Below are 18,648 nucleotides of genomic sequence, written 5' to 3' on the forward strand. Positions count from 1 at the left end.
AGAAATTTAATAATCCTATTTTTAAAAATTTCTCTCTTCCTCAATCCCATTTGCCATCACTGCAACTCCTTGCACTGGAAAATCTTGGATTTGAGTACCTGTCATATGCCACTACTGCAGCTAAGACCACCACATTCAGGGATTGTTTACAAGGTTTTCTAGGTCCGTTCTTCCTCTTTTTTTTTTTTTGGCCAGTCCTGGGGCTTGGTCTCAGGGCCTGAGCACTGTCCCTGGCTTCTTCTTGCTCAAGGCTAGCACTCTGCCACTTGAGCCACAGCGCCACTTCTGGCCATTTTCTGTATATGTGGTGCTGGGGAATCGAACCCGGGGCCTCATGTATACGAGGCAAGCACTCTTGCCACTAGGCCATATCCCCAGCCCTCGTTCTTCCTCTTTTAATCACCATCATTAATACTCCAATTTTTTTGAAATCTAGTTTTCTACACAAAAGTTTTCAAGCCATGTCCAAATTGCTGTAGTTTTTCCAAATTTTCTTTCTAATCTTATTCAATCTTTATTCTCAGTATAAGTGATCTGTCGTAGTCAGAATGTTGGTCCCTACATGGCCTGTGTTTCTATCAGTTCCCGTAACTGTTTCACCCTGCAAATCCCACTCTTCCATTGGTGATCCTAATCTGACCCCAACCTGTTTCTACTTCATCATCCAAGCCCTGTTTCCGCACAACTTTAAATTTCTTTTAGAACTTCCTAGCAATTCTGTTATCTGATTGTCAGCATACCTACTTCTGTCTTTATTATTATTATTATTATTATTATTATTATTGCCAGTCCTGGGGCTTGGACTCAGGGCCCTGGCTTCTTTTTGCTCAAGGCTAGCACTCTGCCACTTGAGCCACAGCGCCACTTCTGGCCATTTTCTATATATGTGGTGCTGGGGAATCGAACCCAGGGCTTCATGTATACGAGGCAAACACTCTTGCCACTAGGTCAGTCATATTCCCAGCCCCTTCTGTCTTCATTTTTTCTTCTGTTGCTTCTGTTCTTCTGGGTGAACCCAAGACCTCATGCATAGTAGGCAAGAACTCTTTTTAAAAGAAGCATAGTAGTTTGAAAAATAATTAAGGCATATTTGTTTCTCAAGTTGTTTTTAGCTTTTGGTTATTTTTCTTATTTTCTCCAACTCTGGGCAAAAGGAGGGAACTAACTGGAGATGAGAGCACTGCATGAAGACTTAAGAAATAGTAGTAGTGTTTGAGGCTTCCCTCCATCATCTCAGCCAGTCTTTATGTAAAAATAGAATTTTATCATGTCACAGTATCTTGGAATAGGAGAATGTATATGGATTTTTATTTTTTAATTTTTTTTTTTTTATTTTTGGCCAGTCCTGGGCCTTGGACTCAGGGCCTGAGCGCTGTCACTGGCCTCTTCTTGCTCAAGGCTAGCACTCTGCCACTTGAGCCACAGCGCCCCCTCTGGCCATTTTCCATATATGTGGTGCTGGGGAATCGAACTGAGAGCTTCATGTGTAGGAGGCAAGCACTCTTGCCACTCGGCCATACTCCCAGCCCTGTATATGGATTTTTAAAAAATTCTATTTGGAACTCATTAAATGGAATATTTTAAACATCTTGTCAAATGTTTTCTCTCACAGGTATACAGCTATATCATTAGTAAACAAATATACAAATTTAGTACAACTGCATATCTCCTTTTTTTGTGCTGCGTATCTTCTTACCAAAATGCTAATATATCTATATATACTCAAACATGAACATATGTGTATAAACACAGATACTAGGTGGTAAAGACATGCTGCTATGAATTTTTCTTGGAAGAAAGTTTGGCATAAACATTTTAATATTGTAAAAAAGAGTGTTATGTGGGCACACTGATCTCTTTGGCTTGAATTTTAGGTGTAATATTAACATATGACTGACATTCATTGCTTTATTTTTAGGTGGGATATTAAATGATTGGGATTGAGGATTTTTGTCAGCAAAATAGCTATATAGTGCTAATAAGAATGAGAGTAGTTTTAATATTAGTTAAAAACCATGGTAACTTTGGGTATGTTTACATGGCACTGTTTTAGGGGTGTGCAAATAACATAGAGCTGTTTGCAAAAAGCTGACATTTTCTTATAGTTTGACATTATTTGGTTTTGTTCTCGTAGATATTTTCTCCCAGATGTCAGATTCCAATGGCTTAATGATATTTAGCAAGTTTGACCAGTTTCTGAAGGAGGTTCTGAAGCTCCCAACTGCTGTCTTTGAAGGGCCATCTTTTGGTTACACAGAACACTCGGTCCGCACCTGTTTTCCACAGCAGGTAAGGACATCCTGACAGAATTCAGGACTGGGGGAGCACTCACTTGCCCCTCTACTTTGGAACAGGTCGGCAGATGGCTTCCAGGTTAGGCCATGAAGTCCTGAGTAGGGGAGGAAAAATAACTTTGGAGGAGGGGGTGGGTGAAGAAGAGGGGAACAAATTTACCTGAAAGCTCTTTTGGGGGAGAAGTGGAGATCTTTTCTGGGGAAAAAAAAATGTAACATTTGAAATATGTTAAAGAACAGGTATTGGTACCAGGCTACCCTCTGTTCTTAATTATAGAGAAATGCATCTAGAGAGAAATAGGAAAAAAAAGAAAACTGGGGTAGGAATGTACATTGTTTATTTTTTTATTATAGTGTTTGTTATAACCATTATTGTGCAATGAAAACTAACAAGAAATACAAAGAAGGTGATCAACTCAAGAGCAAAACGAAAACGAAATCAAAAGAGGGGGAAAGAAAATCAGCCTGCCTTTCACAGTTTTTGTTGTTGGGTTTTTAAAAAACCGAGTCATAGAATTTAAGTGCTAGAAATTGTCTTCCAACAGCTGTTAAATTTTTTTCATCTTAGAACTTTTACACTAGAAACGATTGAAAACCCCGAAGAACTTTTGTTTATGGTCATTACATCTGACAATATTTTCATAATTAGAAATTAAAATTGAGAAGTTAAAAATCTTATTCCATGTTCACATAAATAGCATTTTTGTGCAAGCAAAATTTAATGAGGAATGTACCAACACTATATATTTTTGCAACTCTAATTTTAATTTTGGTTCACTAGAACACAGATGGGTTCTTCCATCTGCTTATCCATTTAGTCTGTCCTGATGCATTGTTTTGGTTAAAGTGTGGCTTCACACAGCTACATAACTGAAAAAAAGGAATCTTTTAATCACTTTTTCAGATCATTATGGCTTGTATGTGGCCTCTGGAAAACCCCACTGTACGCACAAGAGAACAAGATAGAAAGGCAAACAATGTCTTAGTATTATCCAAACAATTTGACCTCATAGACTCCCTGAAAATGTTTAAGGATCTCCCAGGAAGTCTCAGACCACATTTTGTAAGCCATGTTTTTAGCCCTTGATAGAGGAGTAAAACAGAAACTGACATGCTAGGTATTTTCACCAAATGCTAGAGTAAGGGGAAAGGCAGAACCCTAGGGAGAAGCACATCCCCCTCCCCTTCCAAACCTTATACCTCTGGGGAATTCCTGGATCTAGAGTATTATTTGAAATGGATCATCTTCTGAGATATCAAAATAAGATTTTTGTTTGTTTTTGGTCTGAGTCAGGAACTTAAACTTAGTACCTGATGCTTTCACTCATTGGCTAGCACATTACCAACTGAGCCAAGATTTTTTTTTGGGGGGGGGGGCCAGTCCTGGGGCTTGGACTCAGCGCCTGAGCACTGTCCCTGGCTTCCTTTTGCTCAAGGCTAGCACTCTACCACTTGAGCCACAGCGCCACTTCTGGCCGTTTTCTGTATATATGGTGCTGGGGAATTGAACCCAGGGCCTCATGTATACGAGGCAAGCTCTCTTGCCACTAGGCCATATCCCCAGCCCAAGATTTTTTTAATTTATTTTTTATTTATTTATTTATTTTGGCCAGTCCTGGGGCTTGGACTCAGGGCCTGAGCCCTGTCCCTGGCTTCTTCTTGCTCAAGGCTAGCACTCTGCCACTTGAGCCACAGTGCCACTTCTGGCCATTTTCTGTATATGTGGTGCTGGGGAATTGAACCCAGGGCCTTGTGTATACGAGGCAAGCACTCTTGCCACTAGGCCATATCCCCAGCCCCCCAAGATTTTTTTTAAATCTTGAAATTTTTGTGTTTTTTTTTTATATAGTTTGTGAACGAAAACTTCCTAGAGAAAGTGGCATTAAGATTTTAAGTGGTGGCAGGGTGGGGGGGGATTGGAGAGGAGGGAAGGTGGGAGAAAAACGAGGGAGGAGGTAACAAGTTGGACAAGAAATGTACCCCTCTGTACATCACCTTGACAATAAAAGTTTAAAAACAAAAGATCATAAGTGGAGCTGGGTGCTGCTGGCTCATGCCTTGTAACTCTAACTACTCAGGTGGCTGAGATCTGAGGACGGCGGTTTGAAATCAGCTGTGGTAGGAAAATCCATGAGGCTCTTATTGCCAATTAACCACTAAAAAGGCCATAAGTGGAAGCTGGGTGCTGGTGGCTCATGCCTGTAATCCTAGCTACTCAGGAGGCTGAGGATCCCGGTTCAATGCCAGCCCTGGCAGGAATGTCCGTGAGACTTTTATCTCTACTACCAGTACCACTAGCACTGTGGCTCTAGTGGTAGAGCACTAGCCTTGAGCTGAAGAGTTCAGGGATAGCTCCCAGGCCCAGAGTTCAAGCCCCATGACCAACAGACCAAAAAAAAAAAAAAGGCCAGAGTGGAGCTGTGGCTCAAATGGTAGAGCACTAGTCTTGAAGAAAAAACTCAGAGACAGTGCCTAGGCCCTGAGATCAAGTTCCAATACTGGCCAAAAAAAAAAAAAAAAAAAGTTTGAAAGTGGGTTTTGAAAATGTGATTTTTAATAAATACATAAAGATCTAGGAATGTTATATTTATAAAGCATGGGGTGCATTTTAACTTTTGCTCTCTACCTCTTACTAGTTAACACAAAACTTGGTAGCATCTTTTATCAGTGGTCTAAAATGGACGCTTGGTTTTCCTTTGGTGGTCATTTCATGTCCGTAGTAGGAGGTGCTTTCCTTGGCTGATCTGTTCAAATGCTAGGTGGCCTTCTGGATTTAGTGATGCTGGCTCGTTCTCCCAGACTCCATCCGGGTCTCAGACAGCCGAAACATAGACGCCTGAGATGGGCTGAGGCCAACTTGAGCCTGGCTGTCAGCCCACAGCTGTGTGGAGAGGACTCCATGATAACGACTCCTCAGCTCCTTCTCTCCCTCAGTGTTGGCCCTGTGTTTGACTTCCTCAGCTTGCTGCATCTTTTCCACATTCTTCCTGTTTCATCTATACCTCTCTTTTTTACTCCCTATCTACTAGTTCCTTCTTCAGAGATTATTTTCAGTCAGGGTGGCTTCCAGCCACAGGAGTGGATTCTCACCGAGGTCAGAAGACACAAGGGAGTGGAGCAAGTGTGTGTGGCCTCCTTCTGGCTTGTGAGGAAAGGCTCTGTGGTGGGGCAGTGACAGCCCTGTCCTGACTAAGCCCCATGGCGCCTGCCCTCACTGCCTGTTAGTATTCATTGCATGAATGGCAAAATCAGAGTTATTTCGCAAGCAGCTGGCTTTATTCAATATTATCTTTTCTGTTGTTCTTTTCCTGGAGGGGGGGCAGTTTTGAAGTTTTATTGTGAAATACCCTGTTGGTGAGACACAAGTTAGTTGAGAGAGAAAGAGTGAGAGGAAACTCTGGGTGTCCTTTTGGCCTCATCTCAGCCCCCACCCCACCCTTCAAATGGTGGGCTCAGGGCATGGAAAAATGCCTCTTTTGGGGCTGAGTGGGCCCTGTGTTGCCCTTCAGAGAGCACTTAGAGCACTTAGAAGTGAGTCTAACAATACATCTAGACCCCTACCTGGCTGCATTGCCCTGTGTCTTGGCTCCTTATTTCTTTCCATGGGACTTGGAAAGGTGTTTTATGACTTGGAAGAAATAAAGAAAAAAATCTGCTAATTTGAAGTACTGTTGAGAATCTATTCTGTCTCACTACAGAATTCTCATATCTTGTCTTTCTTGGCTTTTCTAATTTTCTTTGTATGGGACACAGGCATGTCTCTGTTTTACATACAGTAGTAGCTTACACTCTGAGATGCAAATAAAGAGAGCCCAGGGAAGTGTTTTCTATCCAGGAGATGGAGGTTGTACTCTACAAGCTCACCCTTACCATAATTCTCCAGGGCTTTGTCACAGAAGATACACAACTGCCATAGCCTCTATTTTCTCTTCTGCAGATGAGGGAGCTGTTAACGGGGATCTAAGAATGTTTGCTTTATTATTTACTTCAGCAGTTATTTGTGAAGTGCCCATTTTCCCAGGTACTGTTGGTATTACTGGAAAAATGGCAGGTAACCAGCAGACACCGTAGATGGGGGCTTATTATCAGATGTGGAGTGTCTGGTTCCCCCTCTAGATGGCAGAAATGGTGACTGGCTGGACATGAGAGTTCTGGTCCTGGCTCTGCCTGATTTAAGTAGGACTGTTACCAATCACTTAAATGCTTTGCTGCTGCTCCTCCTCCTCCTCCTCCTGCTCCTTCTCCTCCTCCTCCCCACACCCTCCCGCCCAGCTTCTTCCGCTCAAGGCTAGCACTCTACCACTTGAGACACAGCACCACTTTTGGCCTTTTCTGTTTATGTGGTACTGAGGAATTGAACCCAGGGCTTCACACATGCTAGGCAAGTGCTCTACCACTAAGCCACATTTCTAGCCTTCTTTGCTCCTTATCTGGAGGACGAAGATACTTAAGACCTAACCTGTTTACTTTATACAGTTGTTTTGGAGCTGAAGTGAAATAAAACGTGTGGAAAATTATTTTCAAACAGTAATTGTGTGTCATAATGACGGCAGCAATGTAAAATAATTGCTTCAGTATTTCACATACTTCATTAGGAGACTATGAAATGATGGGAGTTTAGAGAAACTTGCAAGATACAAAGTGTATTTTCTTTCCTCCTCTTTACAGAAGAAGATAATGCTGAACATGTTCTTAGATACAATGATGGCCGATCCTCCCCCACAGTGCCTTGTCTGGCTACCTCTCATGCACAGGCTTGCCCATGTGGAGAACGGTGAGCTGAATCTTTCATTCCATTCTGGTATAGGAACTATTTGCAGTGTCCTTTCTTTGCCTTTATGAATGAAAATTATAAAGTTGCTGAAACTCCATCCCTTCAGGTTGTGGTTTTGACTTTCAAAAGAGGAATACTTATTATTTTTTTTTTTTACTGAAAGGGCAGAGGCTTATTACTTAGGGTTCTGAGAAATAACACAGGTCATAAAACATGATGATCCAGACAAAGTCCTGAGATTGCAGGGCTTTTCCTTTTATTTTGTTTTTATGAACCTCAATTAATTACACAAAGAGATTTCTTTTCTCTTGGGGGGCCGGGAGGGAGGGGTGTGGGTGGGAGAACTGGAGTGTGAACTCAGGACCTTGTACTCATTCAGCTTGCTTGCTCAGCTGGCACTCTACCCTTTACAACATATCTCCAACCCTGTTTTTTGCTGGTGAGTTTGGATATGAAGTCTTCAGCTTTTTTTGGCCCCAGTTGGCCTTGAAGTTTAATGCTCTAGATCTCAGCCTCCTGAATAGCTAGGATTATAGGCATGTACCAGTTTTGTCAGTCCGGAATTTCATTTTGGTGTGTGTGTGTGTGTGTGTGTGTGTGTGATCAGACTCACCCATTCTTTCACTCTCCTTCATCCTCCCTCTTCCCAAACTGCACTCACCATGCTTCATTCTTACATTTTCACACATGTACCTGAAGTAGTTGGACCATGTTCATTCTTCTTCATCCTCTCCATTTTCCCTTTCCCCTCCACTAGTATCTACATCCTAGACAAGTCTTTAAAACAGCTTATTATTATTATTGTTGTTATTTTTACCAGTCCTGGGGCTTGAACTCAGAGCCCGAGCACACTGTCCCAGCTTCTTTTTGCTTAAGGCTAGCACTCTACCACTTTGAGCCACAGTTCTCCTTCCGGCTTTTTCTGTTAATGTGGTGCTGAGGTCTTGAACCCAGGACTTCATGCTAGGCAAGCACTCTACTGCTAAGTCACATTCCCAGTCCCTAAAACAGATTATTTTTTAAGCAGGATTTTGGAAGGAACATTTAGTTACTGAATTACTATAGTATTATTATTCCTTGTGGGGCAATGTATTTATAGCCATAAGTGTTTTAGTAGTTTCACATGTAATTAATTTTCACAAAACCATTTTGTATCTGCTGTGAGAAGCTCATTTGACAAAATGCATTGTTTCCTACATGACTGTATTACTATGACTGTGTGTTGTGTGTCATCTATTGATCTCATTTTAATGGGGTTGGTGCTATTATTTGTCCTTAGAGATGTTACAAAATGCCTAGATGTTTTAGATCAACATTTGTCTATATATTATTTTGTCATTATTTTATCTAAATTTATTTGTTTTTTTGTTGTTTAGGCCCTGTATATGTATTGAAATAATTATCCTAAACAACAAATACTTATTTGCATATGTGAAAGTGGCATTGTTGTATTGGATTATGAATCTTAAGTGTAGAGAGGATAGGAAGGTAACTGTTACATGATACACTTTACAAAAATAATACTGTTACCAGGACCTGAACAGTCTTTATCTTATTAGCAAGTGGCCCAGCAACACACTGACCTTTATCCTCCCAGTCCTTGCTTCTCACCTCCCCTCCCACCCCCATGTTCACTGGCTCCTAACTGGCTTAGAGGAGAACGGAAGAATGGCATGAAGCCCTATCTGTTCAATCAAATGTATTGGGGTACATTTGATTCCTTGATACTAATATGTCTATATAATTTAATAGGAAGCGAAGCTATCACTTGGAATTCTAAACATATCTCTTATTATCCCAGAATAAATACTTAGAATTACAAACACTAGCTGCGTTGATGTTGGCTGGGGAAATTCTGAGCACACAGCTCTTTGCATTTGGGTCCTTCCTTGGAAATACCTTGCTGACAAGAAGCAGACAGTGTAGACTGCTCTGTCTGCAGTGTGGGTCCACATCGGCTTTTAGATTAGATTTGGCTCCTCTGTCCTGACCATTCTCCAGATGAATCACTTCTCTCCCTGTTCTCTCCCTCCTGCTGTCAGTCTTCCATCCTGTGGAGTGCTCGTATTGCCGCTCAGAGAGCATGATGGGCTTCCGGTACCGATGCCAGCAGTGCCACAACTACCAGCTCTGCCAGAACTGCTTCTGGCGTGGCCATGCCAGTGGCCCGCACAGCAACCAGCACCAGATGAAGGAGCATTCCTCTTGGGTAACTGCTTTGTCTTTCTGTGTCCCTGTGCCCCGTCTCGTGTGTCACAGGCCTGTCCTAAGGGATGTCCCCCTGGGAGGAGTGCTGTCATGAAATCTGAATGCCAGCATCGACACAGGGTTTAACCCCTAGGGATTTTCAACATTACCTCCTGGGAAAAGGTCCCTTTTATTCAGTAGAGTGGAATGTCACAGTGCTTCCTTTCAAACAAAATAAAAAATACGTTTCTTCTGACTTAAAAATTGTGCAAGGGATGTCCCTTAAGCAAGAGTAGGGAATCTTTTTTTCTGCCTTTGGCCACTTGAATATTTTATAACAGTAGTTCAGGCCATGCAAAATTATTAATACCAGCAGACAGCCATGGATGGGCCCACGGGGAACTATTACATGGATCAAATGATTTCTTGAGCCTTGTGTGGCTCACAGGCCAGGTGGTCCCTACCCTGAAAATCATGCTTATTTTGAGCTTTCAGTAAGGTTTTCTTTATTTCAACCAAAATTTTGGGCTGGGAATATGGCCTAGTGGTAAAGTGCTCACCTTGTATACATGAAGCCATGGGTTCGATTCCTCAGCACCACATAAACAGAAAAAGTCAGAAGTGGTGCTGTGGCTCAAGTGGTAGAGTGCAGGGACAGTGCTCAGGCCTTGAGTTCAAACCCTGACTTGCAAAAAACAAAACAAAACAAAATTTTATCCACATTGGTGGCTCTTCAGTGATACAAAGAAATGGTATAAAATAAAGAGGTATATTTTTGCATCTCATGTTGAGGAAACTGTTGTATTTTCTAACCATTGCACATTATTGTCCTTACCTTCAGAAGTATTTTTGTTCATTTGTTTTCAGCAATATTTGGGATTGAATTCCGAGTCTAGCACTGGCTAGGCAGATACTTGATAGGGTAAGCCATATCTCCAACCATATTTTTGCACTGGTTATTTTTGAGATTGGATCTTTCTTCTTTTCCTTCCCCTTTTCCTTTTTCTTTCTTTCTTTTTTTTTTAAATTTTGCCAGTCCTGGGGCTTGAACTCAGGACTTGGTGCTGTCCCTAAGCATGTTTGTGCTCAAGGCTAACACTCTAGCACTTGAGATACAGTACCACTTCTGCCTTTCTCTGAGTAGTTTAATTGGAGAGAAGAGTCTCGCGAACTTTTCTGTCCTGGCTGGCTTCAAACTTGGATCCTCAGATCTCAGCCTCCTGAGTAGCTTAGATTACAGACCTGAGCCATTAGCATCTGGCAGGATCTTTCTTCTTGTCTAGGTATACACCTGGACTGTTGTCTGCCTATTTTAGGCTTCCCATCGCTACTGACACACCACCATGCCCAGCTTCTTCTGTTAAGATGGAGTCTTGTGAGCTTTTCTGCTTGGGCTGGCCTGGAATCTTTTACCATTCTCAGCTAGGATAATAGACAAGTCTTCTGGTGCCTCCACAGAAGTATTTTTTTTAAATGAAAGTATTTAGGTGGTGTTAATATTTTTTTAAATGTAGTGGTTGTAAATCATATACTAGGCTTATTATTATTTTTCTTTTCTTTCATGGAGAAATAGCATGCTTTTCTTTCCAGAAAGTTGCCCTGACCTTTGTTTTAAAACCTTGCTTTTGGGGCTGGGGATATGGCCTAGTGGCAAGAGTGCCTGCCTCATATACATGAGGCCCTGGGTTCGATTCCCCAGCACCACATATACAGAAAATGGCCAGAAGTGGCGCTGTGGCTCAAGTGGCAGAGTGCTAGCCTTGAGCAAAAAGAAGCCAGGGACAGTGCTCAGGCCCTGAGTCCAAGCCCCAGGACTGGCAAAAAAATAAAAATAAAACCTTGCTTTTAGTTTTGGTTGAGGGATGGTTGGTTGGTGTGCTAAATAGTAGAAGGATATGTATGCCAGAATATAATTAGGAATTCAGATTCTTATACCTGTAATCATACTAGACTTCAAGTAGTAAAAAACCTATAACTAAAGGACTTCCCTCTCCACTTGAAATTTAACAAAAAAAAGGGAATAAGCTCATTTCAGGGATTAAAAAATAAAACTTTAACACATATATTTAATTCTGCATTTCTGAGGTTTTATAGATAAATAGGTAAGCTTTGAGTTAGAAGTAAGTATAACATTTTATTAAACTGAATATCCTCTTTGGTCTTGTGAATTCCAATGCTTTTGTTTGGTTGACGGTAATTTTTCAAATCATTTTTTAAAAAACTTGTATCGTTTCCTTCTCTTTTTCCCTGAAATAAAGAGAAGTTACAGATTTTCCATTTTTTTCCTTATCTAAATTTAAAGTAGAAGTGTTCCAGTGTGCTGTTGTTGATGATTGATTCTCCATTGTCTCTTATTTCATGTCTTTACTCTTTACACTAAGATTGATTTGCTCAGCTATCTTTCCTATTTATTGAATTTTCTGGTAGTGTTTGTCCTGAAATTTTCTTTCTAGATGTTGGAGAAGGAGCATTAGGAAATTTGTGTTCCTCTTCTTGTTGTTTTTTTTTTTTTTTTTTGGCTAGTCATGGGGCTTGAACTCAGGGCTGCACAGTGTCCCTGGCTTCTTTTTGCGTAAGGCTAGCACTCTACCACGTGAGCCACAGCGCCACTTCTGGCCTTTTCTATCTATGTGGTGCTGAGGAATCGAACCTAGGGCTTCATGTATACGAGGCAAGCACTCTTGCCACTAGGCCATATTTCCAGCCCTGTGTTCCTCTTCTTATTAGTTTATACCTGTGCATGTAGCTAGTTTATAATCCTTTCAGTAGTGGGGATTTTACATGTATTTAAAGATAAGTGACTGAATACTGCTTTATGGTTTCTACAAAAATACCTTTGTTATACTCTTGGAAATTTTTTCATTGAGTTACACATTCTGACAACTTCCCAAATAGCAAGTGAATATTTGTTTGGTCCTTATGCTAGTCTGTGAAGTAGATTGTGTTTGTCGTTTTTATGACAGTTTTATTTTATTTTTTTCTGTTTTATGAATTCTTTTAATTTTGATATAGTGACTTAAGATTCTGCTGTGGGAGGAGGAGATTGAGTATGATTAGCTTATATAATTTTGAAGCTAGCATCATAATGTATCAGTTCTGGATTTTGGTGGTGTTTTAGGAAGTAGAGCTGACTCCGTCTTGACTAGGGAAACATGGTAGGAAATGTTGAGGAGAGCTGACTTCATCTTGATTCTTAGATCAACCTGACCCCAAAATTCTGCTTCTGTAAATGGCTTGCTTATTAACTTGTTCGTTGCTTGCTCCACCCACTGTGTCAACCTCCTATATTTATGCCACGCTTGCTTAACTTGTATGTTGCTTGCTCTACCCCCTGCGTCAAGCCTCTACATCTGTGCTATGCTTTTACCTTTGTAAACCCCAATTTGAGGACTGCTCGGGGTCACGGTGTCAGCTTCCGAGTCTGTACTGTGACCCTGGCTGGTCAGCCTGCTCTTTTTCACTGTCGCAGTTTCAGCTCCTCAGTCTGTGCTGTGTTTCTGGCTGGTCAGTTTGCCTTTTGCTTCCCCAATAAATCCATCTTTTTGCTTGAGACTGTCTGTGAGTGATGGACTTTAGGAGGGACATGGAATCTCCTCCCTCGAACCCTGTAACAGGTGGGTAGTTGATGCATACAGCCAGTGCATGTATCTGTCTGTAGGAAATTTGTTTTCAAAATCCAGACTCTGCATGTGAAGACTCCGGCCCTTTGAGGAAGATGTGGGTGAATTTTTTAGTCTGAGTATAAAGAAATTTTCACCTGACCAAAAAAGTGTATACACAGGTTTCTTAGGGTTGAATTTGTTTTTTGTTATTATTTGTTTTGTTTTGCTTGTCTTATTTTGGAGGGGCATTCAGGGACTCTAATGTGCTAGGGGACTGCTCTACCACTGAACCCACTCCCGAGGCCCTGTCATCACTATACTAGGAATCTCTGAAGGTTTTTCACTGTCTGAACTCGTCTTTTGAACAAATAAATTTAGAGCTTATAATCTATTAGTGAATTTACATTTTAGGTTTGATTTGTATACTTTCATACCTGGAATTTATTGTTTTTTTCTAAAATGTTCTGTTTCATATTAGTAAGTTTGTAGTAATACAACACTCTTACACCTCATCCATTGAGGTGTTTTCTGTTTTTCTTTTTGGTGCCGTATTGGAGCTGGAACTCAGGGCCTGGGTATTGTCCTTGAGCTTTTTTGCTCAAGGCTAGTGCTCTATCACTTGAGCCACAGCTCCACTTCTGGGTTTTTGCTAGTTAATTAGAGATAAGAGTCTAATGGGCTGGCTTAGGTGATTCTCAGACCTTAGTCTCCTGAGAAGCTATGATTACATTTGTCAGGCACTGAGGCCTGGCTTCATTTAGGCCCAAGGAACCATATGGTAATATATCTGAGATTCAACCTGTTGACTCATCATGAATTCATTTAAAAGATGCTGTTTCAGTACCTACTTTGTACCAGACACTGTAATGGGTACAGGGATACATCCAACACACACACACACACACACACACACACACACACACACACACACACACCCCAATAAGCAAAACAAAAAAGCAAACAGAGATTCCTACTCTTGTGGAATTTAAGCTTTAAAGAGAATGAAAGCAAGTGCTAGGAGTTGCTGGTGTCATCATTTTCTTATTTTTCTGGACATCTCACCTCCCTTTATCTGTGTGGGACCATGTGAATAGTCCTCACCAGTGGAATGTGGCTAGTGTGATGACACATGTCTTCCAGAACAAGACAGGGAACAATTGGCCATCATCCCCACCCTTTCTGCTACCTTAGCTGGAAGAATTCCACTAGGACCCAAAGGAGTGTGATACCATAAAATAAAAGAAAACTGGATTCTCGAATATCAACCTGCTTGACTGGGATGGAAGTGTGATACAAACTTCGTATTGTCAGGTATGGTGATGCCTGCTAGTAATCCTTGCTACTGGGGGTTTTGAGACAGGAAGATCACACACTTAAGGATAGCCTGGGTGACTTAGTAAGACCTCACTTCAAAATAAAATTAAGGCTGGGTGCCAGTGGCTCATGCTTGCAATTCTATGAGACTCTCAATTTACAAAAAGCCAGAAGTGAAGGTGGCTCAAATGGTTAGAGAACCAGTTTTTAGTGAAAAAGCCCAGGGTCAGCATCCAATTCCTGAGTTCTAGCTTCAGTACTGGTGTGCATGTGTGCGCTGCACACACACACACACACACACACTGAAAAGGGACTAAGGGTATAGCTCAGGTTGAATGCTTGTCTAGTGTGCATTATGCTCAGGGTTTGGTCCTCAGCATCATATTAAAACCAAACCAAAAAACGTTGTGAAGTCTTAGTTTGGGCTATAACAGTACTAGAAGTATATTTCATGGAAGTATTTCATGAAGCATATTTCATACATTAACATGTATGGCACTGGCTTCTCAGGTGGCACACTGATGACCTGAGGGCAAAGGGGAAAGCCAGAAGCGCGATCTACAGTGTTGAGCAATTTGACAAGTTGATCATCTGTGATAACTTGGAAGGCAGCCTCACCCTAATGGAGTCAAATGTTAGAAAGGATCAGAGAGTGATTCTTTGAGAAGTAAGATATTATAAGAAAGAAATGAGCTTAAGAAAGAATTAGCTAATTTGTAAGCAAAAAGGGAATAGAGGGACACTCTGACAGTGAAAAGAAAAGCAGGCTGCTTCTGGACCATAGATTCTTCTAGAGTAAGCTAAGAGCTGGGAACACCTTTAAGTAATGAAAGCCTAGAAAACATTTTCTGGTGATAAAAGCAAAGCAACTAGGCTTGAGGTATGGATCAGACTCTCAACTGCCCCCCTCCCCCATCACCTTGAACTCACCTGCAGAACTTCTGATTTATTAGTCAGAGGTCTATGAATCCTAGACATAGACGTTTTTAAAATTGTCATGTGGCTCTGTTGTACAGTCACGTTGGGGCCTTGTTTCATGTGGCCTCCAGGTGGCTTCTGTTGAATGCAAGAGGCATGGAGAAGAATGAATGAATGCAAGGCGTGTGAGTTATGGAAAAGAACTGTGCGGTTACTGGCATATAGATCTGATGGAAAAGGACAGATCAAAGGTCTACCACGTTTCTGATATTGGCAAAGAATCCATGAGCCCAGACTGATGATGCGTTTTTGTCTTCCTTCCTTCCTTCCTTCCTTCCTTCCTTCCTTCCTTCCTTCCTTCCTTCCTTCCTTCCTTCCTTCCTTCCTTCCTTCTCTCTCTCTCTCTCTCTCTCTCTCTCTCTCTCTCTCTCTCTCTTTCTTTCTCTTTGCCTATCATGGGGTTTGAAATCTGGGGCCTGGGAGCTGTCTTTGAGCTCTTCAGCTCAAGGCTAGCACTCTCTCACTTGAGTCACAGTGCCACTTCTGGTTTTCTGGTGGTTAATTGGAGATAGGGGTCCCATGGACTTTCCTTCCTTGGGCCAGCTTTGAACTGCCATCCTCAGATCTCAGCCTCCTGAGTAGCTAGGATTATATGCGTGAGCCACCGGTGCCTGGCCTGATGAAGCTTTTTGACTATTTGAGCTGTATACCACTTGAAAAAACTGATCACTTGCCCTGGCAGGGTGGATTGGTGTGTTGTGGCTCTACAGTCCCAGCAGGAGGCCATGCTAGAGCCCACTCGGCCAGGAGGATGGAGAGTAGGGAAGATCCTCTGGCCCCTGCCTTCCATCTTATACTGGGACTGGGATAGGAGGGTGCTTTGAGTTCACCAACTTGCCTTATTGTCCTGATGAAGACGGTGCCATGACCAGCGATCCTGGATGCTGAGTTTTTCTTTTTTGGGTGTGTGAGGTGTGGTAGGAGGAATTGACTGTACCCTATGTATAGAAAATGGGAGCAGAAAGATTCTTGATGGTGCTCACTAAGTGCTCACCAAGATCGGTATTTTCCTTTTCTTCCTGGATATAACTAGATTGTAACCCATCCTCTTCGCAGTCACATATGACTATGGGACTGGGTCTCACAAGTTCTCAGTCTAGGGAGTTTAAAGCTGGTGTGCCTTCACTGTCCTCTCTGGCTTTATCCTTCCCCTGCTGATACCATTGGCCCAATGGAAATGTCTCCAAAGGAACTCCCTTAATGGAAGGAATCTGGCTTTCTGAGTGTGTGGAGCCAAGCAGAGCTCCTCTGCCAAATCCTTCTAGGACTTTGATGATTAATCAGGAGTATAGAAGTGAGGCAATTAGAGATTGAGTACAGAAGTCATGTGGGCATTGTTAGAAAAGACTTGGACAAAGACTTAGATGTCTGCCAGAAGACATGTGGAAAACAGCTGGAGTGTTCAGTGTTAGAGCTTTAGGGCAGGAGTGTGCGTGTGAATTCAGAGAACATCAAGGAAGCCAGTGCAGACATAGAAGAATGAACCAAGAAGGATTGAAGGAGAGGAAGTCAAGCATCCACCAGCCCCTGGCCAGGCATTGTAAGGACTTTTACTCTGAGTGAAACCAGGAGTCTGTGTAGTGTTTTGAGTACAAAAGTAACAATTTGATTCATTCATGTTTTAAAATGACCTGTCTGGATGCCTAGCACAAAGTAAATAGTAATTAAAAACAGTAATTAAGAATTTGGTAGGATTTTATCAATAGAAGTAGTAAAAGGTGTTGAATTGTGGTATGTTTTATTAATTGGGATAAGGGGCTTGGTGTAGGCAGGGAAGGAGAGGCCAGGGGAAGGTAGAAGAGGGGAGAGAATGGGAGAGAGTCTAAGACTGCCCTAAGGGCCAAGATGAGGAATGCTGTGGATGAAACACACATGGCTAGAAAACGATGCACTGTGTGCATCACTTGTTGGTATCAGTATTTGAATTCAAGGCTTTATGTTCTCACTTGGCTTTTCCAATCATGGCACTTTCAGTCCTAGCTTTTTGTTGGTTAACTGGAGATAGGAGTCTCAAGGAATTGTCTCTCTTGGCTGGCTTCAAACTTCCACCCTCAGATCTGAGCCTCCTTAGTAGCTAGGATTATAGACATGAGCCAGGATTATAGGCTTGAGAAAGGGTCTTGCTATGTAGCCCAAGCTGGCCTTGAACTCAGAGTATTTTTCCTTCTGCCTCCCAAGTACACCATCATGCCCATCTCAGGGGTTCTGTTTTGGTCATGTTAAATTTAAATCTCCATGTGGAATTGCCAAGTAGATCATTGTATATGAGTGTGAAGTTTAAGAGAGAAGGCTAAGGTAGATGTAGAAATTTGGAAGTTATAGGCTTATGTTTAAGGCCATGAAGCTAGATGGTAACATGGAATGAATGAAGATAGAGAAAATGAAGGAGGGGGAGGAGATTATTAAAACAAATAAGCATATGATTTATATTGTTTTCTTTAAAAGATTCAGATGTGAAGGAAGATTTTTTTTCAAGTAAACTATTTTGGGTGTACTTTTTTATTAACCACTATTAAACCCTAAACTTCATTTTTCTCGGTCTGCATATACTTGCTTTTCTGATTCACTTTCGATCAGCCTTCTACTATCTATCTTCCCCTCCTCTTCTCTTCTTTTTTTTTTTTTTTTGGCCAGTCCTGGGGCTTGGACTCAGGGCCTGAGCACTGTCCCTAGCTTCTTTTTGCTCAAGGCTAGCACTCTGCCACTTGAGCCACAGCACCACTTCTGGCCGTTTTCTGTATATGTGGTGCTGGGGAATCGAACCCAGGGCCTCACGTATATGAGGCAGGCACTCTTGCCACTAGGCCATATCCCCAGCCCTCCTCTTCTCTTCTTGCTCTCTGTCTCTCCCATTGTGGTAAAGTATACATGATACCAGATTCACCTTTTTAACCTTTTTTGGGTTTGCAGCTCACCAGCAATGATCACATTTCCATTAGTGTACAATCCTTACTACTGTCTAGCTCCAGAACTTTTTGTCTGCCCAAGTCCCATCCGTCTGTCCATCCATCCGTGGCCCCAGAAGTGGGCGAAGGCTCAGAGGCCTCTTGAATCCGGAAGTGCCTTCTGGGACCACTGCCCTAACTTGCCCAAGCATTCCCAGAGCCTGAGGAGCTGTGGCTTAGCCTTAGTTAGTGATCTGAGTGGAGGAGTGGAGTGTGCCCTGTTACTACATGAATGAATACACGGCCAACGCCGCCTCTGCAGCTTCGTGTCATTTCTAGACAGATTTGCTTAAATAAATCTCGTAAGAGATTTGGGGGGAGTAAATTATATGTGTGCCACCTCAGGTTAAAAGTCCAGGGAAAGCCAGGCACTTGTGTAGTTCGCACCTACAAAAGTCCTAGAATAGCTGGGTGCTGGTGAATGAGGCCTGTAATCCTAGCTACTCAGGAGGCTGAGATGTAAGAATCATGGTTCAAAGCCAACCAGGGCAGGAGACTCTTATCTCCAATTAACTACCAGAAAACCAGAAGTGGTGCTATGGCTTAAAGTGGTA

The 18,648-nt window shown here is 42.0% G+C and overlaps 1 protein-coding gene across 3 annotated transcripts in view; it reads left to right on the forward strand.

Annotated features, from left to right (window-relative positions):
* The window catches only part of Dtnb (dystrobrevin beta), a 195,113-nt gene that overhangs the window by 62,202 nt on the left and 114,263 nt on the right, over positions 1 to 18,648 (forward strand). For all 3 annotated transcript variants that reach the window (XM_048353293.1, XM_048353291.1, XM_048353292.1), the window contains 3 exons: positions 2,135 to 2,289; positions 6,963 to 7,068; positions 9,111 to 9,277. In XM_048353293.1, the coding sequence (XP_048209250.1) occupies positions 2,135 to 2,289; positions 6,963 to 7,068; positions 9,111 to 9,277 (428 nt within the window). The remainder of the gene's footprint in view (positions 1 to 2,134; positions 2,290 to 6,962; positions 7,069 to 9,110; positions 9,278 to 18,648) is intronic.

Source organism: Perognathus longimembris, chromosome 8, assembly GCF_023159225.1.
Source record: "Perognathus longimembris pacificus isolate PPM17 chromosome 8, ASM2315922v1, whole genome shotgun sequence".
Taxonomy (NCBI): domain Eukaryota; kingdom Metazoa; phylum Chordata; class Mammalia; order Rodentia; family Heteromyidae; genus Perognathus; species Perognathus longimembris.